Raw genomic sequence first — 27700 nt, forward strand, 5'->3', positions numbered from 1 at the left:
GGCTCCTTTTCCTCCGACCGCAGACTGAAAAACAATAGACATCTGGAACCCTAAACACTGCCACCTTAACCTCTTACCTGCCGTCTGACTGCACACTCACTAACTCACTCAGGCAAATATTTAATAAATGACTTTAGAAATATCTCAATGACCACGGCCAGTGGAGGGCTCCTTATCTACCCAACAAAAACCCAGGTAACCTGTATAGGTATACAGACCATTGCTACTGTATAGTGGCAGTCAAAAGTGCATGAACCACCAAGACACTGTATTTGATAACTTCTTGAGAGTGCAATGTTTACACAATTGTTCTGCTTATATTACTAAAATGACCAAGTATTAACTAGAGATCATTTGCGTGCTAAACATAACAAGCAACAGAAAATGATGCACACACACAAACTATTTGCTTAAATGTCTCATGCAGAAGATCTGAAAGCTTTTTACAAAGTTTAACCAGAAGTTAGTCAAATTGATTGACTACGGTCAGTGGAAGATCCTGACCTGTCCTCCTGCATGTGCAGGGTTAAACTGTCAAAGACACTTGACTTCCCCTTGCAGCCCCGCGGTCTCCACGTAACACCCTGGCAAGCCCTTCTCAGTTTTTTTCCTTAAATAAATGTTATAAATAGTGCTGTGTTCTGTTGACTGCCGTGCCGTCCTCCTCTCAAAGCCCGGAGTGAATATTTTTTGCGCTGCCCTCCTCTCTCAGTCACGTGCACTCTCACTCTCCCCCTATTTCACACCATCTCACCTCTTGCCTTCCCTCTCTGAATCCTCTCTCTTTCTATCTCCCTAAGTCTTTCTGGAGGAATTTCTAGCTTAGAGTGCCTGTCAAGCAGTAAGAAGAAGCTCTCAAGAAGACAGAAGACAGACAAGGTGGAGAGACTGAGCAGAGTAGTGGCGTCAGTATGCCGTGTGTGAGCTTCCTGTTGGTGGGGACTTGCTTGCTGGTCCTCGGCCCGGCTGTTTGGGGCGCCCCCAGCCAGTGCCCGGCTCAGTGTCACTGCCATGGGGACCTGCAGCATGTCATCTGTGACAACGTGGGGCTGAAGAAGATCCCGCAGGTGTCCGAGGCCACCCGTCTGCTCAACCTGCAAAGGAACAACCTGGGCAGCCTGCCCACCGGCTCCTTCGCCAGCAGCAAGGGTCTCATCTCGTTGCACATGCAGCACTGCCAGCTCAAGGAGATTGGTGGCCAGGCCTTCAAGGGACTCAAGAAGCTAATCTACCTCTACCTGTCCAACAACGAGATCACCAGCATCAAGCCAGGTGCCTTCGAGGACCTCACCGAGCTCACTTACCTCTACCTGGATGGCAACCGCATCAGCGACCTGCCTAAGGGAATCTTCTCACCCATGATCAACCTGTTCATCCTGCAGCTCAACGACAACAAGCTGCGTGACATCAAGCCAGGCACCTTCGCCGGAGCCAAAGACCTGCGCTGGCTGCACATGAGTGGCAATGAGATGAACTCGCTGCAGCCGGGCTCTCTGGACGACGTGGAGAATCTGGCCATCCTGCACCTGGACAGGAACAGGCTGTCCACCTATCCTGGCCTGGCCATGAGCAAGCTGAGAGTGGTGGAGGAACTGAGCCTGGCCAAGAACCCCCTGAGGAGCATCCCCGACAACGCCTTCCAGAGCTTCGGACGCTACATGGAGAAGCTGCACTTGGATGGCATGGGGCTGGAAAAGGTCAGTCTCATATTGTTTAAGGGGAGGGGGGTACTTTTATGGCTGCACAAAGAGCTTATTGATTTGGGAAGGGAGAGAGTTTGGCAATTGAGAGTTTAAGACAGGGCTGCCCAACCCTCTTCCTGGAGATCTACTGTCCTGTAGGTTTTCAGTCCAACACTAATTTAGCATATCTGATTCAGATAGTTAAGGTCTTGTTGACAGGCTAGTTAAGGTCTTGTTGACAGCCAGCTAATTAGCAGAATCAGGTGTGTTAAATTAGGGTTGGATTGAAAACCCACAGGACGGTAGATCTCCAGGAAGAGGGTTGGGCAGCCCTGGTTTAAGAGTAGCGCAATGCAATAGTAGGATGGCGTAGAAGCAGTATATGATTCTATTACTATGAGAGAGCATTGCAAGTTTAATTTCATGCAACACAGGTCTCAACGATTAGAGGCACCATGAGCCATTCGGTAGATATAAAAAACTGTATTCTTGTCCTAAAAATTCTAGCAGCCCTGCGGATTAGGGAGGCTTGTTGTTTGTTTGTTTTGGTTCAGGCTTGCCATATTTCATTTGCTTATATATATGTACATTCTGGCTAGACACTGGCCAACTCCCCATTTTCCAGTAGTCCAAAGTTGTTTCTCTTCTCCCAGTTCCGTGGTCACATACTGTAGGCCAAGGGCAGGTGGTAATGGGAGGTGGTTTAGCCGATCTCTGCCATTCATCATATTTTGACTGACCTTTCAGGTTTACGAGAGCGCAGGATACGGAGACAATTTTTATGCTTTGGTTGTTGTGCTTTCGCCCCATCTGTCTCATTGTATGGTAATAAAATCCTTATGATGACTTATCCACCCATATGGGAAGAAAGCAGGCCACACGTGGTCAGGATGAGACCAGCGGGATCTCTGTGTCTGGTTGTTGAAAAACGTTCTACTTGTGATGTGCCACTGTACTGTAGATGCCTTGCTTAAAATTGTTTTTTTTCTGCTTCCCTGATTGCGGAGTCATTAACCAGGTTTCCATCCAACCAATCGGGAAAGGGGCTCCCAAGTGGCATAGCTGTAAGGCACTGCATGTCAGTGCTAGAGTCATCTCTACAGATACCCTGGCTCAAATCCAGGCTGTTTCACAACCGGCTGTGATTGGGAGTCCCATAGGGCGGCGCACAATTGGCCCAGTGTCGTCCGGGTTTGGCCGGTGTAGGCCATCATTGTAAATAAGAATTTGTTCTTAACCGACTTGCCAAGTTAAATAAAGGTTAAGTAAAAAAGAAAAAAAGAAATGCAGTTTATTAGGCTACAGATGAAAGAAGTTGTGGTGAAGGTGATAAGCTTGATGCTCCTTTCCAATAAATATCAAGGGTCTTAAATCTGGTGACATGATGATCGATGCTTGGCTGCAGTTTGACAGATACAAATAATATTGCTCTTGTCCATAGTAATCTCATTATGTAGGTTGCGTACCCGCACATTTTTATATATATACACTGCTCAAAAAAATAAAGGGAACACTAAAATAACACATCCTAGATCTGAATGAATGAAATATTCTTATTAAATACTTTTTACTTTACATAGTTGAATGTGCTGACAACAAAATCACACAAAAATGATCAATGGAAATCAAATGTATCAACCCATGGAGGTCTGGATTTGGAGTCACACTCAAAATTAAAGTGGAAAACCACACTACAGGCTGATCCAACTTTGATGTAATGTCCTTAAAACAAGTCAAAATGAGGCTCAGTAGTGTGTGTGGCCTCCACGTGCCTGTATGACCTCCCTACAACGCCTGGGCATGCTCCTGATGAGGTGGCGGATGGTCTCCTGAGGGATCTCCTCCCAGACCTGGACTAAAGCATCCGCCAACTCCTGGACAGTCTGTGGTGTAACGTGGCGTTGGTGGATGGAGCGAGACATGATGTCCCAGATGTGCTCAATTGGATTCAGGTCTGGGGAAGGGGCAGGCCAGTCCATAGCATCAATGCCTTCCTCTTGCAAGAACTGCTGACACACTCCAGCCACATGAGGTCTAGCATTGTCTTGCATTAGGAGGAACCCAGGGCCAACTGCACCAGGATATGGTCTCACAAGGGGTCTGAGGATCTCATCTCGGTACCTAATGGCAGTCAGGCTACCTCTGGCGAGCCCATGGAGGGCTGTGCGGCCCCCCAAAGAAATGCCACCCCACACCATGACTGACCCACCGCCAAACCGGTCATGCTGGAGGATGTTGCAGGCAGCAGAACGTTCTCCACGGCGTCTCCAGACTGTCACGTCTGTCACATGTGGTCAGTGTGAACCTGCTTTCATCTGTGAAGAGCACAGGGCGCCAGTGGCGAATTTGCCAATCTTGGTGTTCTCTGGCAAATGCCAAACGTCCTGCACGGTGTTGGGCTGTAAGCACAACCCCCACCTGTGGACGTCGGGCCCTCATACCACCCTCATGGAGTCTGTTTCTGACCGTTTGAGCAGACACATGCACATTTGTGGCCTGCTGGAGGTCATTTTGCAGGGCTCTGGCAGTGCTCCTCCTGCTCCTCCTTGCACAAAGGCGGAGGTAGCGGTCCTGCTGCTGGGTTGTTGCCCTCCTACGGCCTCCTCCACGTCTCCTGATGTACTGGCCTGTCTCCTGGTAGCGCCTCCATGCTCTGGACACTACGCTGACAGACACAGCAAACCTTCTTGCTACAGCTCGCATTGATGTGCCATCCTGGATGAGCTGCACTACCTGAGCCACTTGTGTGGGTTGTAGACTCCGTCTCATGCTACCACTAGAGTGAAAGCACCGCCAGCATTCAAAAGTGACCAAAACATCAGCCAGGAAGCATAGGAACTGAGAAGTGGTCTGTGGTCACCACCTGCAGAACCACTCCTTTATTGGGGGTGTCTTGCTAATTGCCTATAATTTCCACCTGTTGTCTATTCCATTTGCACAACAACATGTGAAATTTATTGTCAATCAGTGTTGCTTCCTAAGTGGACAGTTTGATTTCACAGAAGTGTGATTGACTTGGAGTTAAATTGTGTTGTTTAAGTGTTCCCTTTATTTTTTTGAGCAGTGTATATATATTTTTTAACTAGGCAAGTCAGTTAACAAATTCTTATTTACGTTGATGGCCTACCGGGGAACAGTGGATTAACTGCCTTGTTCAGGCGCAGAACGACAGATTTTTACCTTGTCAGCTCGGGGATTCAATCCAGCAACCTTTCGGTTACTGGCCCAACGCTTTAGCCATTAGGCTATCTGTCGCCCCTGAATTCACTGTATCTGTGAGCTGTTGGCTACAGCGCATGTGCTAAGACCAGACTGTGTACATTTGCTATATAACGCAACAGTTTTTGTGACAAATCCATCAGAGCAGTTAAAAATGTGATGGAACCCCATTTTTCATTCGGTACATGGGAATTTAAGGTGGGAAAATGTGCATATTGTTTTATGCAGATTTTTGAATATTCACATGAAAATCGGTCACAAATTGGATGGAAACCTAGCTACTGACATATTTTTAAACTGACGATTATCACGGGTGCTTTCCCGAGGGTTTGGAAAGCGGCCCATGTGCTCCCTCTCCACAAAGGTGGTGACCCCTCCGACCAAAATAATTATTGCCCCATCTCAAAAATGTCTAGCAAACTTTTTTGAATCATTAATCAAATCAAATCAAAGTTTATTTGTCACGTGCGCCGAATACAACAGGTGTAGTAGACCTTACAGTGAAATGCTTACTTACAGGCTCTAACCAATAATGCAAAAAAGGTGTTAGGTGAACAATAGGTAAGTAAAGAAATAAAACAACAGTAAAAAGACAGTCTATATACAGTAGCGACGCTATAAAAGTAGCGAGGCTACATACAGACACCGGTTAGTCAGGCTGATTGAGGTAGTATGTACATGTAGATATGGTTGAACAGAGAGTAGCAGTAGCGTAAAAGAGGGGTTGGCGGGTGGTGGGTGGCGGGTGGCGGGACACAATACAGATAGCCCGATTAGCCAATGTGCTGGGGCACTGGTTGGTCGGGCCAATTAAGGTAGTATGTACATGAATGTATAGTTAAAGTGACTATGCATATATGATAAACAGAGAGTAGCAGCAGCGTAAAAAGAGGGGTTGGGGAGGGTTGGGGGGGCACACAATGCAAATAGTCCGGGTAGCCATTTGATTACCTGTTCAGGAGTAAAAACTGTTGAGAAGCCTTTTTGTCCTAGACTTGACACTCCGGTACCGCTTGCCATGCGGTAGTAGAGAGAACAGTCTATGACTGGGGTGGCTGGGGTCTTTCACAATTTTTGGGCCTTCCTCTGACACCGCCTGGTGTAGAGGTCCTGGATGGCAGGCAGCTTAGCCCCAGTGATGTACTGGGCAGTACGCACTACCCTCTGTAGTGCCTTGTGGTCAGAGGCCGAGCAATTGCCGTACCAGGCAGTGATGCAACCAGTCAGGATGCTCTCGATGTTGCAGCTGTAGAACCTTTTGAGGATCTCAGGACCCATGCCAAATCTTTTAAGTTTCCCGAGGGGGAATAGGCTTTGTCGTGCCCTCTTCACGACTGTCTTGGTGTGTTTGGACCATTCTAGTTTGTTGTTGATGTGGACACCAAGGAACTTGAAGCTCTCAACCTGCTCCACTACAGCCCCGTTGATGAGAATGGGGGCGTGCTCGGTCCTCCTTTTCCTGTATAATCATAATCATCTCCTTAGTCTTGGTTACGTTGAGGGATAGGTTGTTAATCTGGCACCACCAGGCCAGGTCTCTGACCTCCTCCCTATAGGCTGTCTCGTCGTTGTCAGTGATCAGGCCTACCACTGTTATGTCGTCTGCAAACTTCATGATGATGTTGGAGTCGTGCCTGGCCATGCAGTCGTGGGTGAACAGGGAGTACAGGGGGGGACTGAGCACGCACCCCTGTGGAGCGCCAGTGTTGAGGATCAGTGTGGCAGATGTGTTGCTATCTACCCTCACCACCTGGGGGCGGCCCGTCAGGAAGTCCAGGATCCAGTTGCAGAGGGAGGTGTTTAGTCCCAGGATCCTTAGCTTACTGATGAGCTTTGAGGGTACTATGGCGTTGAACACTGAGCTGTAGTCAATTAATATTATTCTCATATAAGTGTTTCTTTTGTCCAGGTGTGAAAGGGCAGTGTGGAGTGCAATAGAGATTGCATCATCTGTGGATCTGTTTGGGCGGTATGCAAATTGGAGTGGGTCTAGGGTTTCTGGGATAATGGTGTTGATGTGAGCCATTACCAATCTTTCAAAGCACTTCATGGCTACGGATGTGAGTGCTACGGGTCTGTAGTCATTTAGGCAGGTTGTCTTTGTGTTCTTGGGCACAGGGACTATGGTGGTCTGCTTGAAACATGTTGGTATTACAGACTCAATCAGGGACATGTTTAAAATGTCAGTGAAGACACCTGCCAGTTGGTCAGCACATGCCCGGAACACACGTCCTGGCCCTGTGTTTTTTCTGATGATGTCAAGTCAGGTTTCCTAGATATTACAAAAGGTATCCCACAGGGATCGATTTTAGGTCCTGTATTTTTTACTGTCTATATAAACAATGTTGGTATATCTGCAAAAACAATTAACATAAACCTATATGCAGATGCCATTGTTGTGTGTGCTATTGCATCCACGGTTGACCAGCCTCTTATTTCAATCTGTCTTCATTTCTTTGCAGAAAGCCTTTGTTGAACTGAAATTGGTACTTAATGCAGGTAAACCAAGTATACATGTTATTCTCCCAACCACATAAAAATGTATCTGAGGATTTATGCATATGTACATTGGATGGCGCCCTCATTGATCATGTCCCTGCTTATAAATATCTGAGCATCTGGATTGATGAAAATCTATCTTTCAAAAAGCATGTTGACGAGTTACAGTAGTTAAGAATTAAAATGGGCTTATTTTATACGAATAGGTCATGCCTTTCATTAAATAGCACAAAACAAATCATTCAGTCAACATTCATACTGGTTATAAACTATGGGGATATTGTCTATATGAATGTAGCTGCTACTGTATTGAAGCCATCGGGCGCAGTTTATCATAGCGCACTACACTTTATTACAGGCAATAGGTTCCATACACATCACTATACTCTTTATCAGAAAGTAGGCTGGCCCTCTTTAAAACTTTGTAGATCGATGCATTGCACTCGTTCTTTATAAAGCCTCCTGCATAAACTTCCGCCATACCTTACTTCATTGTTAACTGATAGACTTACGAGATTCCAGACCCGGTCTCAGGGATGGCTAACTCCGGAGATTCCTTTGATCTCCACTGAGTTAGGTCGATCTGCTTTTAGTTTTTTTGCACCTTGCTCTCCAAGGTTCTCTAAAATTGGATGAATCGGTGCCTCTAGGGCAATTCAAAAGGCTGATTGAGGACCTTTTTACTGAACAACGTGTTTATTTTCTATGGTTGCGTTTTGCTTTTAGTGTATTGATGTGTATATTGATGTGTATTATTCATGTGTTTCGTGTATATTGATGCTTTTGATGTGTATTGATGTGTATGCAGGGCTCATCTGAGAAAGAGACTTGGTCTCAGCATGACTCCCGGTTGGAAAATAAAAACACACAAAAAAAAAACTGTTGATTGTGTTCTTTGATCCTGATTGCTCTGCTCGGGGTATGGTGTGGTGAAAAGAGAGCATCTTTCAAAGGTCAAGGTTATTATAGTTTTGTGATATTTCTATTAATTTTTCGATTTTTATTTGAATTCAGTTTAGTTTCAGTTAGTTTTCATTTAGTAAAAATATTTCTATATAGTTTTTATATTATTTAGTTGCAGTGTTGGATAGAAAGCATTGCCTGGGAGGCTACATTTTGTTGTATAGTTTCTTTTTGTATTTTTTTATTTGGGGGGGGGGGTCACATCTTGCAACTGGGGGGGGCAGTAATACGTACGGTGATGGGTCAGGTCATAGATTAGGGGTTCTGTTAAATCCACATCACATAAGATCAGCTTTACAGCGTGATTAAAATTTAAAGGCAATGTTTCCACTTTAGCGGAGACACCATTCACGGTAAACGCTGCATATGTCAGCTCAATCTGAAATGACCTTACAATTTCAATTGCAGATTCTCTAACGCTGAAGCGTTGAATAGAGCCCTAGATTTAAAAGGAATAGCGCCGAGACTGGTGCAAAAAATATGCCGAAAGGGAACTCTCTCGCCCATGTTTATGTTACACCCCTGAAAAAGGGTAGAAAGAATCACGATAGTGATACGGAATGTTTACTCATTGAACGTTTAGTGCAATGAGAAAAAGACCGCGAATTCTCCGTGAACTTGAGTGGAGACCAGAGCAATCGATCTCAGGCTCATAGATTAAGAGCATTTAGTAGATCACAGATTAGCACTTTTATCCACGACAACATAAAGGAATCAACATAACGTTTACACATTCCTCTCACAATTCGTACTCTTTGTATGCTTGACGGATTTTAACAGAATTATATAAATGTTATCAATCTATCAACTAATACTGACTGCATGATCTTCTTAACCTTAGATGTTTTAAGATCCTCACATACTATGAATTTACTAATACGTTTTAATGTATAACAGGCTATTAGTATTTCCTTTAACCTGTCACATTTACACCAATCGAATGCTTTTTAACTTTTGTAGTACATGTAAGTACAATCAAGTTAGCTACCTAGCAGATTTTTTTCCATGTTAGCTAGGCCTATTTGTAACATCACCATCTCCTAGTCATATTTACCCGCTAGATTCAGTAGCTTGAAAACCCCATTAGATCTAGAAAAAAAACTAAAACATAACATAATTCATGATGGTTTTTATTTAACTTTTTTGGGGGGAGGCAAACATAGTTTCAGTATAGTGTTAGTTTTTCAAATGGGTTAATTATTTCCTATCAGTTTACAAAATATTTTTTTCTTGATTAGTTTTAGTTTTAGTTTAAGTTTACTCTGCATCTGAGATTGTGTGGGTCTGGAGTTTTGCACAGTGGTAGAGAGCATTGGTGTTTTAGTATTGTGTAGCTCCATTCCCATATGTAGTTGGTTGGTGGACAGTTGGTGTTGAAGATTGGATTCATGTCCAATCTAGCTTTGTGAGGACAAGAAGTGATGTTGGAGGGCTGAGGTCCCTGCTCTTTACATTAAGGAAATACATGGGAATGATATGGGCAGCATGTACATCTTCCCAACTGGGAGATTCCAAACAATCACCTAGTAGCATCATTACAAACCGCTGGTATGGACCACACTCTTCAGCATGTACTGTAAACCCAAACACACCGTCAGACAGGGGTTCCCCAAGGCACATACAGAAAGCCCAAGATATCATTGACCATACAGTGAGGGGGCGGTGTTGACGCAGTGATGGATCATTCCTGAGGTTCACGTTGGTGTTTGAGGTGGGTGACTGCCTCATGACACTTAAATGGTGCAGTCTGAAGAGGCTTTTAAGATCTGGCTAGTTTCCATCCTTTGGGGAGTCACTATTTACAAATCGAGTGATGCATAGATGTCCCCTATAATCGCTCCAGTCTATGGCAGAGAAGTTTGAACTATCATACAGACACCCCAAGGCTACAGAGTTCATGGAACAACAGCAGGCACAGTCCAGGTAGCACTGGAAATGGTTTCCTATCTAGAGATAACACAGCCAACCCTTCACCTAGTAACTCATAGCGTAACAATGTAAAATGTAACAAGGTTGCATGATCGCTATCTCCCTCGGCTGACCAACCCCAATCAAGGCCTGAGTGGAGAGATGAGAAGGCCTCGAGAGAGACTCAGATGAGAGCTTTTCTGCCTAATTCCCAATGAACACACTGCCCGTTATAACTCCATATACTGACGGAGGGACTACCTTGCTGCATACATTCCAAACTCAAAGTTTATTCAACACTAGGAGTGAATCTAATATTTGAGTGTACAGTATCCACGCTACAGTATGAAGACATCTCTCTGGCAGACTGTATACCTGTGAGTTAGAGTGAGGGAAAAGCAGCGGGAGATGTCGAGGTTTTGGGGTGGCGGGGAACATGGTTATTTTGAAGGTGTTTTGTTTTTGCTTGGCCATATCCAAGCATGTCCCAGCCTAATTCTTACACAAGTGTTATTTTCAGCTTTGTGCATTTTTTTGCCCTCAGCACGAGGATCCTACAAACAGGTCAGTAAGGTTTAGGAGAGAGGTAAATAGAGGCAGGGTGTTCCGTGGCCCATGAAGGACAAGTATTTTTAGCTTGTACATCGCCCCTCAGTTGAATGGACAATTGGGCCCTTTGCAAGCCTTCCTGGCAGAGGAGTGGCTCAGAGAGAGAGGGAGCGTGAGAGAGAGAGAAAGCATGAGAGAGTGTGAGAGAGAGCGTGAGAGAGAGAGCGAGAGAGAGCGCGAGAGAGAGAGAGAGAGCGTGAGAGAGCGAGAGAGAGAGAGAGAGAGCGAGAGAAAGAGAGCGAGAGAGAGAGCGAGAGAGTGAGAGAGAGCGAGAGAGAGAGAACGAGAGCGAGAGAACGAGAGCGAGCGAGAGAGAGAGCGAGAGAGAGCGAGAGCGAGAGAGAGCGAGCGAGAGAGAGAGCGAGAGAGAGAGAGAGAGAGAGAGAGCAACCTGGCCATGCTGGAAGTCATCCATCTTCCATTGCCTCAAATTACCAGAAATATCCACCTCGGTGCTCGCGAACCTCCGCAGTGGAAATTTCCAAAAAGACGCCTCAATCAATAGCTTCATCTCTTATAGACATACATAACTCATCCCCCCAAAGCAAAGCCCACCCTCCTCTCACAGCTGCCCCCGGACCTCCTTCCTTCCCTCTCTCCTCCTGCTAGAAGGCTAAGAGCCAAACTTGACATGGTGAGCATCAGTTCATCTTGCACCTCTGTGAAGTTTTTAGCGGCCTCACAAACGCATATGAAGTTTAGGAGAAGAGAGGGGTGAGACAGTCAAGTTTACATAAGCAACGCTGCAGGAACCAGTTATGAGTGGAGGCTTTCATGACAGAGTGACTCTGCTGTAGGAAAAAAAAAAAAAAGGATTCCCTCTACCAAACATCTCGGTCTGCCCTCTGACAGATATTATGGATGAGGTCTAACTACAAAGGTAGAACAAATTCTACATCCATCTATCAGCAGGCTTGGTGTGACCTCAATGCCCTGTGAGAGTGTCTCAGTCGGTAGAGCATGGCGTTTACAATACAGGGGTTGTGGGTTCGATTCCCATGGGGGACCCGTACGAAAATGTATGCACTCACTACTTACTGTAAGTCGCTTTGGAGAAAAGCTTCTGCTAAATGAAAGGGGAGATTTACCTGATATACTGGTTGATTTTAGGGATTTCAATAGTTGAATTTAGGGATGTCAAATGAGCCGTGGGAAGCTATTATACATGCAATTAATTACTTTTGAAGGACAAGACTGTTCTTGGTTATGTTTTGAATATCTTGTCAAAGTCGATCTCTTTTAATGAAACTAAAAAGCCTCTTATACTGTGTCTGTGTCTCTGCCTCTAGTTCTCTGACGCTGCATTCAACGGAGTGACGGCCATCAAGTCTCTGCACCTGGACAACAACAAGCTCAAGTCCCTCCCCAACAGCCTGGAGTTCACCACTATCACCAACCTCACGCTCTCCAACAACCCCTGGAGCTGCACCTGCACGCTTGCCCCTCTGCGCAAGTAAGGAGCTCATATTTAACCTGGCTAACAAGCCAAACGTGGTAGCCATATTGTACCACACTTTTCCTCCAGTAATTGGAAAATGTCCCGTCCTTTTCCAAGACCCTGTGTCTAATTCTCTCTGTTTCCCCCCACTAGGTGGATGGACTCTAGCCGCCAGCGCCCTGATGCGCTCTGTGTCTCTCCGTCCTCACAGAGAGGAAAGCAGATCAGAGACAGCTCTGCCTTCAGCAGCTGCAAAGTCAAGACAAAGAGAGCCAAGAAGGGCACGCGCCATTAAAAGAGGTAATCTGACCGGTGATGACTCGACAAATTACAAAACGAGTCCGCAAATAGGCAAGTTAAACCTCAGTTAAGTGAATTTATGAGCTGAAGCTAGCAAGCTTCCCACTGGACACAAACTGGTTGAATCAACGTTGTTTCAATGTAATTTGTCATCGTATTGTGTAGTGGAATTCATGTGGAAAATACATTGGATTTGAAAAAGGTCTTCAACCTAAACTGTTGTTTTGAGGGTGAAATTTCAAGCACAGGAATATCATCATGTTAACCAAATTTCAACATAGAAAACCCTATAAAATATGTTGAATTTGTACCATTAAAACCATGTCAGATCTTCAACGTTATATCCACTATCAGAAAAAAACTATGGGCTGGATAATTGATTTATCTACAGCTACCCTATGGTCTCCCATCCAGGGTTTTAACCAAGCACAGCCCAGCTCTGATATTTTCACTGACTATTACCAATGTGCTATTGTGAGAATGATAGTTGAGAGATCTCCACTTAAAAATAAAATTCATTTGACCAGCCACGAGTGGAGCAGCGGTCTAAGGCACTGCATCGCAGTGCTGATGTGCCACTGTAGCCTCGGGTTTGATCCCAGGCTGTTACAGCCGGCCGTGACCGGAAGCCCCATGGGGTGATGCACAATTGGCAAGGTGTCGTTAGGGGAGGGTTTGGCCGGGGGGGGGGATTTCCTTGGCTCATCGTGCTCTAGCGACTCCTTGTGGCGACCGGGTACCTGCAAGCTGAACTTGGTTGTCAGTTGGATGGTGTTTTCGCCGACACATTGGTGCAGCTGGCTTCCAGGTTAAGCGAGCAGTGTGTTAAGAAGCAGTGCGGCTTGGCAGGTCATGTTTCAGAGGACGTATGACTCTCGACCTTCGCCTATCCCTAGTCCGTGCAGCGATGAGACAAGATCGTATCACGAAATTGGGGATAAAAAGTAATTCCAAAGGGTAGGTTTAACTTCTACTTGCACACCATCCCGGATCCGGGAGCACCCCCCACAGTAAAAAAGCTGACTAGCATAGCCTAGCATAGCGTCACAAGTAAATACTAGCATCTAAATATCATTAAATCACAAGTCCAAGACACCAGATGAAAGATACACATCTTGTGAATCCAGCCATCATTTCTGATTTTTAAAATGTTTTACAGGGAAGACACAATATGTAAATCTATTAGCTAACCACGATAGCAAAAGACACAACTTTTTTTCTCACCATTTTTTTCCTGCATAGGTAGCTATCACAATTTCGACCAAATAAAGATATATATAGCCACTAACCAAGAAACAACTTCATCAGATGACAGTCTGATAACATATTTATTGTATAGCATATGTTTTTTTAGAAAAATTTGCATATTTCAGGTATAAATCACAGTTCTACATTGCAGCTGCAATCTGAAATAGTGCCGAAGCAGCCAGAATAATTACAGAGACCAACGTCAAATACCGAAATACTCATCATAAAACATTTCTGAAAAATACACAGCGTACAGCAAATGAAAGACCAACATCTTGTGAATCCAGCCAATATTTCAGATTTTTTAAGTGTTTTACAGCGAAAACACAATTTAGCATTATATTAGCTTACCACAATAGCCGGAAACACAAGCCGTTTACCAGTAGCAAAGGTTAGCGATCGTAACAATCCAGCAAAAGATATATAATTTTTGACTAACCTTGATATACTTCATCAGATGACAGTCCTGTAACATCATATTACACAATGCATATACAGTGGGGAGAACAAGTATTTGATACACTGACAATTTTGCAGGTTTTCCTACTTACAAAGCATGTAGAGGTCTGTAATTTTTATCATAGGTACACTTCAACTGTGAGAGACGGAATCTAAAACAAAAATCCAGAAAATCACATTGTATGATTTTTAAGTAATTAATTTGCATTTTATTGCATGACATAAGTATTTGATACATCAGAAAAGCAGAAGTTAATATTTGGTACAGAAACCTTTGTTTGCAATTACAGAGATCATACGTTTCCTGTAGTTCTTGACCAGGTTTGCACACACTGCTGCAGCGATTTTAGCCCACTCCTCCATACAGACCTTCTCCAGATCCTTCAGGTTTCGGGGCTGTCGCTGGGCAATACGGACTTTCAGCTCCCTCCAAAGATTTTCTATTGGGTTCAGGTCTGGAGACTGGCTATGCCACTCCAGGACCTTGAGATGCTTCTTACGGAGCCACTCCTTAGTTGCCCTGGCTGTGTGTTTCGGGTCGTTGTCATGCTGGAAGACCCAGCCACGACCCATCTTCAATGCTCTTACTGAGGGAAGGAGGTTGTTGGTCAAGATCTCGCGATACATGGCCCCATCCATCCTCCCCTCAATACGGTGCAGTCGTCCTGTCCCCTTTGCAGAAAAGCATCCCCAAAGAATGATGTTTCCACCTCCATGCTTCACGGTTGGGATGGTGTTCTTGGGGTTGTACTCATCCTTCTATTCCTCCAAACACGGCGAGTGGAGTTTAGAGCAAAAAGCTCTATTTTTGTCTCATCAGACCACATGACCTTCTCCCATTCCTCCTCTGGATCATCCAGATGGTCATTGGCAAACTTCAGACGGGCCTGGACATGCGCTGGCTTGAGCAGGGGGACCTTGCGTGCGCTGCAGGATTTTAATCCATGACGGCGTAGTGTGTTACTAATGGTTTTCTTTGAGACTGTGGTCCCAGCTCTCTTCAGGTCATTGACCAGGTCCTTCCGTGTAGTTCTGGGCTGATCCCTCACATTCCTCATGATCATTGATGCCCCACGAGGTGAGATCTTGCATGGAGCCCCAGACCGAGGGTGATTGACCGTCATCTTGAACTTCTTCCATTTTCTAATAATTGTGCCAACAGTTGTTGCCTTCTCACCAAGCTGCTTGGCTATTGTCCTGTAGCCCATCCCAGCCTTGTACAGGTCTACAATTTATCCCTGATGTCCTTACACAGCTCTCTGGTCTTGGCCATTGTGGAGAGGTTGGAGTCTGTTTGATTGAGTGTGTGGACAGGTGTCTTTTATACAGGTAACGAGTTCAAACAGGTGCAGTTAATACAGGTAATGAGTGGAGAACAGGAGGGCTTCTTAAAGAAAAACTAACAGGTCTGTGAGAGCCGGAATTCTTACTGGTTGGTAGGTGATCAAATACTTATGTCATGCAATAAAATGCAAATTAATTACTTAAAAATCATACAATGTGTTTTTCTGGATTTTTGTTTTAGATTCCGTCTCTCACAGTTGAAGTGTACCTATGATAAAAATTACAGACCTCTACATGCTTTGTAAGTAGGAAAACCTGCAAAATCGGCAGTGTATCAAATACTTGTTCTCCCCACTGTAGGTTTTGTTCGAAAATGTGCATATTTAGCAGCACAAATCGTGGTTATACAATGTGATTAGTAGCAACATTTCAGGCAATCTGGCCGACGCCATCTTGGAGAGGCACCTAATCTAATCGATAACTAATCGTAAACTTGACTAAAAAATACAGGTTAGACAGCAAATGAAAGACACATTAGTTCTTAATGCAACCACTGTGTTAGATTTTTAAAATTAACGTTACTCGACATTCAGCGTGCGTTACAGCGAGACCATGCCTAAATCAATGGCGGACTAATAATTTTACATCTTTCCACAGATATACGAATTAACATCATGAATAGCTCTTACTTTTGGATGATCTTCCATCAGAATCTTGGGCAAGTGGTCCTTTGTCCAGAACAATCGTCTTTTGGTTGAAAGATGTCCTCTACTCCTGTAGAAATTAGCTGCTAACGCCGATGTACCGGAGAGGTGCCCAACTCGTGATAACGGCTGACAAAGAAACTCCAGAAAATCGCAATAAACTGCTATAAACTGCTATAAGTCGGTTTAAATTAACTACCTTATGAAGTTTTTAAGACAAAAAACAAATTAAATCAGAGCCGGAGATATAGAACTGCTAAACCGAAAGCTTTTGAAGACGCCATGCCGGTGTCCCTCATGCGTCAGGCGCCTCGTCGAAAAGGTCGGTACTTCCGTTCCAAGAGGTTTTATACTCCCCCAGATGGTGCTATCCGCTCCATTCAAAGTCTCACCGCTTACTGACATCTAGGGGAAGGCATATGCAGTGCATGTAGCCCCATAGCTTATAAGGGAATTTATAAACCGACCCTGGAACAGAGACCTCAATTTCAGAAATCTCACTTCTTGACAGGAAGTGTGCTGTAGAATGAGTTCTGTTTCACTCAGAGAAATAATTCAAACGGTTTTAGAAACTAGAGAGTGTTTTCTATCCAATAGTAATAATAATATGCATATTGTACGAGCAAGAATTGAGTACGAGGCAGTTTAATCTGGGAACGAAAAATCTTCAAAGTGTAAACAGCACCCCTTATTGAGAGCAAATTAAATGTGACCATACTTTATCACTCAGTGCCTTGAGAAAGTATTCATACCCCTTGACTTATTCCACATTTTGTTGTGTTACAGCCTGAATTCAAAATGGATTAAATCTATTTTTTTCTCAGCCATCTATACGTAATACCCCATAATGACAAAGTGAAAACATGTTTGTAGAAAATGTTTGCTAATTTATTGAATAAGAAATGCAGAAATATCTTATTTATACAAGTATTCACACCCCCGAGTCAATACTTTGTAGAAGCATCTTTGGCAGCAATTACAGCTGTGAGTCTTTCTGGGTAAGTCTCTAAGAGCTTTCCACACCTGGATTGTGCAACATTTGCCCATTATGTTTAAAAAATATATATAAATCAAGCTCTGTCAAATTGGTTGTTGATCATTGCTAGACAAGCATTTTCAGGTCTTGCAATAGATTATTCAAGTAGATTTAAGTCAAAACTGTATCTCGGCCACTCAAGAACATTCACTGTCTTCTTGGTAAGCAACTCCATAGTGGGCCTTAGGCTTTAGGTTATTGTCCTGCTAAAAGGTGAATTAATCTCCCAGTGCCTGGTGGAAGGCAGACTGAGTCAGGTTTTTCTCTAGGATTATGCCTGTGCTTAGCTCCATTCTGTTTATTTTATATCTGTAAAACTCCCCAACCCTTAACAATTACAAGCATTACCCATAACATGATGCAGCCATCACTATTCTTGAAAATATGGAGAGTGGTACTCAGTAATGTGTTGTGTTGGGTTTGCCCCAAACATAACACTTTGTATCCAGGACATAAATATATTGTTTTGCCACATTTTTTGCAATATTACTGTTCTTTACTTATTGCAAACAGGATTCATGTTTTGGAATGTTTTTATTCTGTACAAGCTTACTTATTTTCAATCTGTCAATTAGGTTTGTATTGTAGAGTAACTACAATGTTGTTGAGCCATCCTCAGTTTTCTCCTATCACAGCCATTAAACTCTGTAACTGTTTTAAAGTCACCATTGTTGAAATCCCTGAGTGGTTTCCTAGGAAGGACACCTGTGTCTTTGTAGTAACTGTGTGTATTGACACACCATCTAAAGTGTAATTAATAACTTCACTATGCTCAAAGGGATATTCAATATCTGCTTTTTTTCATTTTTATCCATCTACCAATAGGTGCCCGTCTTTGCGAGTCATTGGCAAACCTCCCTGTTCTTGGTGGTTGAATCTGTGCACTGCTTGACTGAGGGACTTCACAGATAATTGTATATGTGGGGTACAGAGATGAGGTAGTCATCCACCAATCATGTTAAACACTATTATTGCACACAGAGTCCATGCAACTTATAAAGCAAATGTTCACTCCTGAACTTATTCAGGCTTGCCATAATAAACGGGTTGAATACTTTGAAAAACATAATTCCACTTTGACATTATGGGGGCGTTGTGTTAAGGCCAGTGACAAAAAAATCTCAATTCAATAGATTTTAAATTCAGGCACTAAGACAACACAATGTGGAAAAGTCAAGAGGTGTGAATACTTCCTGAAGGCACTGTATATCATCAATCATGCTATTTAGGCATATATATAATTTGCAACCCTAACAGCTATTGTTTAAATTCAACCCCGAATTCAACAAAAAAAGACAATACAATAGACTTACGATTTCAGGCGCTTGCTGATTTAAAATTGTATGATATGATATTTAGTGATACTGAATTTTATTTGGTTGTCAACGCAACCAAATATCAAGATTTGCAGGAGATGCATCTTCTGCTTGGAAAGTTTCATCTGTGCCACTGGACTTCGTCTGGCTTTAATTCCAGTTGGTCTACAAATGAATAATTGATATGTTGGATTCACTCCTCCATCCAACCAAAAAAATCGAAGTTAAAGAATAGGACTAAATCAAATCAAACTTTATTTAAAGTTGCACTAAGCAGAAATCCCTGCCCCAATCTCTGGTTGCTAAATCTCTAATAGTTTGCCTAATTTCAGTTTGTGTGACAAAATAAGCTAGTATAGTGTAGAGAACTATTGTACCATCTAAACCGCTGTGAAATATATTTTCCATAATCAAAAATATTGTTGTTTCAGCTGTTTGAAGCTGGTGTACAAACAAAACTTAAGAATGGGAAGCATAGAAATAGCTTATATAGAACTGATCTACCGCTTTAGACTTACTTTCAAGTTGAATGATAGATTTATAACCGATATTTCTATGTGATTTTGGTCACGTTGCCCAAAAATGTACATATTGCCACTTTAAAGTGCATTTAAAGTTTGATTTAGTCCTATTCTTCGATTTTATTTTGAGATGGAGACTTGAATCCAACATATCCATTATTAACTTGTCAACAAACTGGAATTAAAGCCATACTAAATCAGTGGCACAGATGGAACTATCCAAGCAGTAGATAAATCTCTTTCAAATGTTGTTTGGTTGCGTTATCACTTTTGAAATACAATAAATAACCTATTAACTTGTCAACAAGGTAACAAATGATGTGTTGGATTCACGTCTCCAACGCAAACAAAAATAAAAGTAAAAGAATAGGATTAAGCCAGTGGCTTAGATGGAACTTTCCAAGCAGTAGATACATCACATTTAAATGTTAATATTTGGTTGTGTTGTCAACCAAACACAATTCAATATTACTTTTGTAATACAGTAAATAGTATCTTACAAACAAATGTAAAATTACATTTACATTTACATTTAAGTCATTTAGCAGACGCTCTTATCCAGAGCGACTTACAAATTGGTGCATTCACCTTATGATATCCAGTGGAACAACCACTTTACAATAGTGCATCTAACTCTTTTAAGGGGGGGGGGGTTAGAAGGATTACTTTATCCTATCCTAGGTATTTAAATTGAACCTTAAAATGAGTCACACATCCATGGCCACATTTGAGGTTACTGTAACTATACATTTCTTCTTACGTAATCATATAAAGCATGTATGTTCAAGATAGCATGAGTACAGTAGGTCGTCACAGGTCTGTGGAGATCTTAACAATTACTGTAATAATCTGCTCAGAATCTTGACTGCCATTGATCACTTGCAATATGCACTTTTAATGTAATCTCAACTGCAATCCAGGTCATTTGGTTCTGCTATAAAATTGATAACAAATTCACAATGATAACAAATTAATCTGTTGTATAAATAAACCTAATATCTGACATTGTATTACCATTTGAACTTTGCTGTGCTTTTAATGGGTTGAAAGCACAATGATAGACATTTGAATTGACAACTAAACCAAAAATCAGACATTGTTTTTCCTTTGGTATTTGGTTGTGCTTTAAGAAATTCAACTTGCATTTGGCTTATTGAGTGAGTTGAATGCACAGGGCATTAGGAAAGTATTCAGACCGCTTGTTCTAAAATTGATTAAATAGTTTTTTCCCCTCATCAACCTACTGTTGATGATATATACTGTAATATTTCAGTTACATATACATTTGCAAAAATGTCTGAACCTGTTTTTGCTTTGTCATTATGGGATATTGTGTATATCCCATAATGACAAAGCAAAAACAGGTTCAGACATTTTTGCAAATGTATATGTAACTGAAATATTACAGTATATATAAGTATTCAGACCCTTTACTCACTACTTTGTTGAAGCACCTTTGGCAGCGATTACAGCCTCGAGTCTTCTTGGGTATGATGCTACAAGCTTGGCACACCTGTATTTGGGGAGTTTCTCCCATTCTTCTCTGCAGATCCTCTCAAGCTCTGTCAGGTTGGATGGGGAGCGTCGCTGCACAGCTAATTTCAGGTCTCTCCAGAGATGTTAGATCAGGTTCAGGTCCGGGCTCTGGCTGGGCCATTCAAGGACATTTAGAGACTTGTCCCGAAGCCACTCCTGTGTTGTCTTGGCTGTGTGCTTAAGGTCGTTGTCCTGTTGGAAGGTAATCATTTGCCCCAGTCTGAGCGCTCTGGAGCAGGTTTTCCTCAAGGATCTGTCCGTACTTTGCGCCATTCATCTTTCCCTTGATCCTGAAAAGTCTCCCATTCCCTGCCGTTGAAAAACATCCCCACAGAATGATGCTGCCACCACCATGCTTCACCATAGGGATGGTGCCAGGTTTCCTCCAGACATGACCCTTGGCATTCAGGCCAAAGAGTTCAATATTGGTTTCATCAGACTAGAGATTCTTGTTTCTTCTGGCAAACTCCAAGCGGGCTGCCGTGTGCCTTTTACTGAGGAGTGGCTTCCACCTGGCCACTCTACCATAAAGGTCTGATTGGTTTAGTGCTGCAGAGATGGTTGTCCTTTTGGAAGGTTCTCCCATCTCCAAAGAGGAACTCTGGAGCTCTGTCAGAGTGACCATCGGGTTCTTGGTCACCTCCCTGACAAAGACCCTTCTCCCCAATTGATCAGTTTGGCCAGGCGAGCAGCACTAGGAAGAGTCTTGGTGGTTCCAAACTTCTTCCATTTAAGAATGATGGAGGCCATTGTGTTCTTGGGGACCTTCAATGCTGCGGAAATGTTTTGGTACCCTTCCCCAGATCTGTGCCTCTACACAATCCTGTCTCGGAGCTCTACGGACAATTCCTTCGACTTCATGGCTTGGTTTTTGCTCTTATATATACAGGTGTGTGTCTTTCCAAATCATGTTCAATCAATTGAATTTACCGCAGGTGGACTGTTTTTGCTTTGTCATTATGGGGTAATGTGTGTATATTGATTTTTTTATTTAATACACTTTAAAATAAGGCTGTAATGTGGAAAAAGGGAAGGGGTCTGAATACTTTCCGAATGCACTGTAGGTTGAAATCTTATTGATCAATGTTTCAACCAAATATTACCCAATTAGCCATACTGAAATGACGTGGTGTGCCCAGCGGGTTATGAGTTTCTCAGTATCAGACTTGCGAGAGTTTAAAGTCATGAATTTACCGAAGTACATCTTGACAAAGGGTTTTGATTATTGATACACATTTCACATTTTTGCTGGTCCCTTTCAGGCTTCAATGCTTTCCTCACAGCTTGTATTCATATAAAGGTGGGAATTTGTGTGTGTAGGACACAACATGACTTTGGCTTGAGACAGTAGCACTTAATGTCGGGGGATGGTTTGGGACCTGCCTAGCTTGACGTTCTTCTTTCCCTTTCCCTGTTCTTTCCCCCAGAACTCTCTGTCTGCTCGTCAGAGTCTGTCCCCTGGCTGTTCTTTTTCCATCTTGGCCTTGGTGTCCTGTCCAGAACAGAACAGCGTGTCCCGGTCATGGCGTTGACCAGTAGGATGGCAGACTGTTTGACTTGGCTGCTGATGTTTATGTCTTTCTACAGGAGACGCTGTCTGAGGGGAAAGGCCTGTCCAGGTGACGGGCTTGGTACGTGTGCAGAGAAAGAAAGAATGCAACTCTAACTGCTACTTCAAGACTGTCCATCTCACTATCTGCCAAATCTCAATTTCACATGTACACACAGGGAGTGATACATGACACACACACATGCACACAAAAATCACAAACAGAAAACCAAAAGGCTTACACGAAGCAGAGACTCAAGAAAACACTTGTACACAAGGGGAAGAATTGTGTGGTTCAGTTCACAGACAACATTCACACAACCCACACACACAACATACACACAACCTTTATCAATACAAACACACACCTTTCTTTCATCCCACTCTCTTTTCAACGGCTGAGGAATTTGTCAAGCATCCTACAACCAACACTCAGACAAACAGCCATGTTGACTCTCCTCGTCTCGCTCTCCCTGACGCCAGCTTTACACCTTCACCTTTCAGGACCCTGCCGCCTACTGCCACAGCAATGGCCTGCATAATTCCCCCAAATTCCCCCAAAAAACCTAAATGGAATGCTCCAGGCCAGGTCTCCCTTTATTTACTATGGGTCACTCGGCTGGTCATGTCTCGCTGTCTCGCTTTTCCTGTGAGAAATTCTCTGTCAGACTGAGGAAACATCCTGAAAGGACTGTGACCGTAAAACGGACGTCGACGTAGCGTGACCCCTCTCAAACTCTGACCAAAGGTAAACGACACATCACAGCGCAGGCGGCTGAGGACTTTTTCTGAAAGGGTTTATGAGACAACGGAGCGATGGCAGGTCAAAGTTGAGAAGGAACAGTCAGAGACGACATGACCAAAGAGAGGACTCCAGTTCTCCAGCAGTATCTTTCGTTTAAAGACTGAATACATACAAAGGACAATCTCCCTAGAGATACAATGATACTTAATTCTTACATGAATTAAGTTTAAAAGGGTTTGCAATGCATTTAAATCTGTTATCACAGGGGAAAATAGTGTACAGTTCAAAATGGATATGAGAAAAGGTGGCAGAGGTGTCATGTCTTTGACTAAATAAGTAATATACTAAATATTTTGCCTTTTCCATCCCCCCTGCTGTGGCAATGCTTCATTTGTTAGCGGACACATCCAGACACACTGTGTTCCATTTCATTTAAAGTAATTGATTGACATTGAAAAAATATACTTTTTACTGCTAAGTCAATGGATTGTCTATAAGCATCAAACACTTACCAAACTCTGTGAGTATCATAACTCTTAAGATTTGACTCTTCTTTTTTTTATGTATATTGAACATCATAAATGTATTTTTTTTCGACTTTCGGAGGTGAACAACTCACATCCAATAAACATCGAAGAAATAAAGATGTTATCTTGTCTGTCTTGATTCCATGTTCAACTACTGTGCGTAAACAGATGAACACATTAACAGAGAGACAATATCATAGGGATAGCCAACCTTACTCCTGGGGAGCTACATGGTTTGCAGGCTTTTGTCCCAGCGTAACACTAATACACCCGATTCAGCTAATCAAAATATTAATCTGTAGCTTATTAGTAGAAGCATGTGTGTTAGTGCTGGGCTAAAACAAACACATGCAGTAGAGTTGGCCAACAACCCTGCAATGATGAATCTGGAAGGACGTTTGCGTGTTAAAATGTCTCCCTCTAACGAAAAAATATATTAACTGCGCCCTGCAGTGACGGTCCTGAAGGGCAAGCTCACAGCTCGTTTTGAGCCTTCCCTGCTAACCAGGGACTGACTCGGGCCAGGGAAACCATGTGAGTGAACTCTCTGGACAATCACTTATATCCAATAATCAATTAACTTAAAGTAATCAATTAACTTAAGAAAAACATTACTCACTAAGAGTTCCTTAACGCCCATGGTAGAAATGACTTTCACTACTTCAGGTGGACACAGGGAACCAGCCATGATGCCTAAAATGCAGAAACAAACACATATATGTCATCTAAGACATACATTTGCTATCATCAATTCCAAGATTCCAATACCGGTCCTCTAGGACCCCCGAGTATGCAGGATTTCAAACCATCCTAACTAATGTTCAATACATTTGATTTCAAGAATATGATTAGAACAGAAACCAATGACCGGAGTTTAACATGATCTCTTACCTCCCTCCACTGACGACAAGTTGAACTTGGCCAAGTCAGGCTGGCCCAGCATGTCGACAAAGGTAAGGTACACCTGGGGGGGGGGGGGAGGAAGAGTGGAAAAACTTGATTGAGGGACAAAAATAAACCTACACCACGGTTTACTGTCCCAGAAAACTTCTCAATAACAATGAATGAATGTTCTCCACCAGGACTTAGATATTTCTGCCATACCTTTCACTCTCCATAGCTGCCAGGTTGGCACATCACCCGTTGTCTGGAATCATATGTGTCTGTGTGGGCAGGGCACTCATTTACATTTAAGTCATTTAGCAGACGCTCTTATCCAGAGCGACTTACAAATTGGTGCATTCACCTTATGATATCCAGTGGAACAACCACTTTACAATAGTGCATCTAACTCTTTTAAGGGGGGGGGGTTAGAAGGATTACTTTATCCTATCCTAGGTATTCCTTAAAGAGGTGGGGTTTCAGGTGTCTCCGGAAGGTGGTGATTGACTCCGCTGACCTGGCGTCGTGAGGGAGTTTGTTCCACCATTGGGGTGCCAGAGCAGCGAACAGTTTTGACTGGGCTGAGCGGGAACTGTACTTCCTCAGAGGTAGGGAGGCGAGCAGGCCAGAGGTGGATGAACGCAGTGCCCTTGTTTGGGTGTAGGGCCTGATCAGAGCCTGAAGGTACGGAGGTGCCGTTCCCCTCACAGCTCCGTAGGCAAGCACCATGGTCTTGTAGCGGATGCGAGCTTCAACTGGAAGCCAGTGGAGAGAGCGGAGGAGCGGGGTGACGTGAGAGAACTTGGGAAAGTTGAACACCAGACGGGCTGCGGCGTTCTGGATGAGTTGTAGGGGTTTAATGGCACAGGCAGGGAGCCCAGCCAACAGCGAGTTGCAGTAATCCAGACGGGAGATGACAAGTGCCTGGATTAGGACCTGCGCCGCTTCCTGCGTGAGGCAGGGTCGTACTCTGCGAATGTTGTAGAGCATGAACCTACAGGAACGGGTCACCGCCTTGATGTTAGTTGAGAACGACAGGGTGTTGTCCAGGATCACGCCAAGGTTCTTAGCACTCTGGGAGGAGGACACAATGGAGTTGTCAACCGTGATGGCGAGATCATGGAACGGGCAGTCCTTCCCCGGGAGGAAGAGCAGCTCCGTCTTGCCGAGGTTCAGCTTGAGGTGGTGATCCGTCATCCACACTGATATGTCTGCCAGACATGCAGAGATGCGATTCACCACCTGGTTATCAGAGGGGGGAAAGGAGAAGATTAATTGTGTGTCGTCTGCATAGCAATGATAGGAGAGACCATGTGAGGATATGACAGAGCCAAGTGACTTGGTGTATAGCGAGAATAGGAGAGGGCCTAGAACAGAGCCCTGGGGGACACCAGTGGTGAGAGCACGTGGTGCGGAGACAGATTCTCGCCACGCCACCTGGTAGGAGCGACCTGTCAGGTAGGACGCAATCCAAGCGTGGGCCGCGCCGGAGATGCCCAGCTCGGAGAGGGTGGAGAGGAGGATCTGATGGTTCACAGTATCAAAGGCAGCCGATAGGTCTAGAAGGATGAGAGCAGAGGAGAGAGAGTTAGCTTTAGCAGTGCGGAGCGCCTCCGTGACACAGAGAAGAGCAGTCTCAGTTGAATGACTAGTCTTGAAACCTGACTGATTTGGATCAAGAAGGTCATTCTGAGAGAGATAGCAGGAGAGCTGGCCAAGGATGGCACGTTCAAGAGTTTTGGAGAGAAAAGAAAGAAGGGATACTGGTCTGTAGTTGTTGACATCGGAGGGATCGAGTGTAGGTTTTTTCAGAAGGGGTGCAACTCTCGCTCTCTTGAAGACGGAAGGGACGTAGCCAGCGGTCAAGGATGAGTTGCTGAGCGAGGTGAGGTAAGGGAGAAGGTCTCCGGAAATGGTCTGGAGAAGAGAGGAGGGGATAGGGTCAAGCGGGCAAGTTGTTGGGCGGCCGGCCGTCACAAGACGCGAGATTTCATCTGGAGAGAGAGGGGAGAAAGAGGTCAAAGCACAGGGTAGGGCAGTGTGAGCAGAACCAGCGGTGTCGTTTGACTTAGCAAACGAGGATCGGATGTCGTCGACCTTCTTTTCAAAATGGTTGACGAAGTCATCAGCAGAGAGGGAGGATGGGGGAGGAGGGGGAGGAGGATTCAGGAGGGAGGAGAAGGTGGCAAAGAGCTTCCTAGGGTTAGAGGCAGATGCTTGGAATTTAGAGTGGTAGAAATTGGCTTTAGCAGCAGAGACAGAAGAGGAGAATGTAGAGAGGAGGGAGTGAAAGGATGCCAGGTCCGCAGGGAGGCGAGTTTTCCTCCATTTCCGCTCGGCTGCCCGGAGCCCTGTTCTGTGAGCTCGCAATGAGTCGTCGAGCCACGGAGCAGGAGGGGAGGACCGAGCCGGCCTGGAGGATAGGGGACATAGAGAGTCAAAGGATGCAGAAAGGGAGGAGAGGAGGGTTGAGGAGGCAGAATCAGGAGATAGGTTGGAGAAGGTTTGAGCAGAGGGAAGAGATGATAGGATGGAAGAGGAGAGAGTAGCGGGGGAGAGAGTATGAGAGTATCACCCTCCAGTCATAGCCCACTCGCATGCCAAAAAAGTAGTCATTGTTGACGATGTTGTGGTGGGAGAGGGTGGCACCTTTGGGGTTTCCCGTCGTACCCTAACAACAGACAAAAAAGTATGTCAGAGAAATAGCAAAAACAAAGCAATGCATATACAAATTAATTTGAATAGGTCAACTGGAGCATGCATCATTACTCAATACTGTGAGTTATTCAGATCGATGTCAACAAACAATTTAACATTCACAGTGTAGATTTGTTGAATACCATGACCAAGAAAAGATTAACTGTGAGTGCAGGATCCAATAGGAAGAATGAAGAGAGAGAGAGAGTATGCAGTTAGTTAAAGTACCGATGTGAACTGAATGTTGATGGGGTCGTCAAAGGACAACTTCTTCTGCAGCTCATCCAGCTGCTGCACGTGTTTCCTACTCCCTGCCTGCATCACGTCCTCCGGATGGTACATCCCCAGCTACTGGCCGTCTGTCACTATTACTGTGTGGAGGTCTGGGAGTCTGAGGAGGAGGCGTCACGCTCAGTGGCATGCAATGTTACAGAACGTTCACATAGATGTAGAAAAGACAGACACGCCTCAACCATGTAGCATAGGGAATCATGCCAGCTCTAATTAAGATATTTCTATCTGCAATGTTCAAAGTGTTGTACCCTCCAGAACAGGATGCAGGTTTTTTGTGGGTATTG

The 27700-nt window shown here is 44.0% G+C and overlaps 2 protein-coding genes across 4 annotated transcripts in view; one reads left to right on the forward strand and one right to left on the reverse strand.

The window, feature by feature from the left end:
- LOC139581049 (uncharacterized) overlaps positions 1-25848 on the reverse strand; it is a 30309-nt gene extending 4461 nt beyond the window's left edge. The window contains exons 1-2 of the mRNA XM_071410387.1: positions 24435-25848; positions 24163-24236 (exon numbers count right to left, since the gene is read on the reverse strand). Of these exons, the coding sequence (XP_071266488.1) occupies positions 24873-25622 (750 nt within the window). The 5' untranslated portion in view covers positions 25623-25848 and the 3' untranslated portion in view covers positions 24163-24236; positions 24435-24872. The remainder of the gene's footprint in view (positions 1-24162; positions 24237-24434) is intronic.
- On the forward strand, positions 654-23660 carry LOC139581048 (chondroadherin-like). 3 transcript variants are annotated; one of them, XM_071410384.1, is made up of 4 exons: positions 654-1697; positions 12170-12333; positions 12472-12618; positions 22310-23660. In XM_071410384.1, exons 1-3 carry the CDS (start codon positions 912-914, stop codon positions 12611-12613), a joined length of 1092 nt encoding a protein of 363 aa, XP_071266485.1. In that variant the 5' UTR covers positions 654-911; the 3' UTR covers positions 12614-12618; positions 22310-23660. The 3 variants fall into 3 exon arrangements, with proteins under 3 accessions (XP_071266485.1, XP_071266486.1, XP_071266487.1); XM_071410385.1 differs by having other exon boundaries at positions 661-1697; positions 22150-23660; XM_071410386.1 differs by lacking the exons at positions 12170-12333; positions 12472-12618; positions 22310-23660 and adding an exon at positions 2690-2934 and having other exon boundaries at positions 661-1697.
- Positions 25849-27700: the final 1852 nt, after the last annotated feature.

The sequence above is a fragment of the Salvelinus alpinus genome, chromosome 7 (genome assembly GCF_045679555.1).
Source record: "Salvelinus alpinus chromosome 7, SLU_Salpinus.1, whole genome shotgun sequence".
Lineage (NCBI taxonomy): Eukaryota > Metazoa > Chordata > Actinopteri > Salmoniformes > Salmonidae > Salvelinus > Salvelinus alpinus.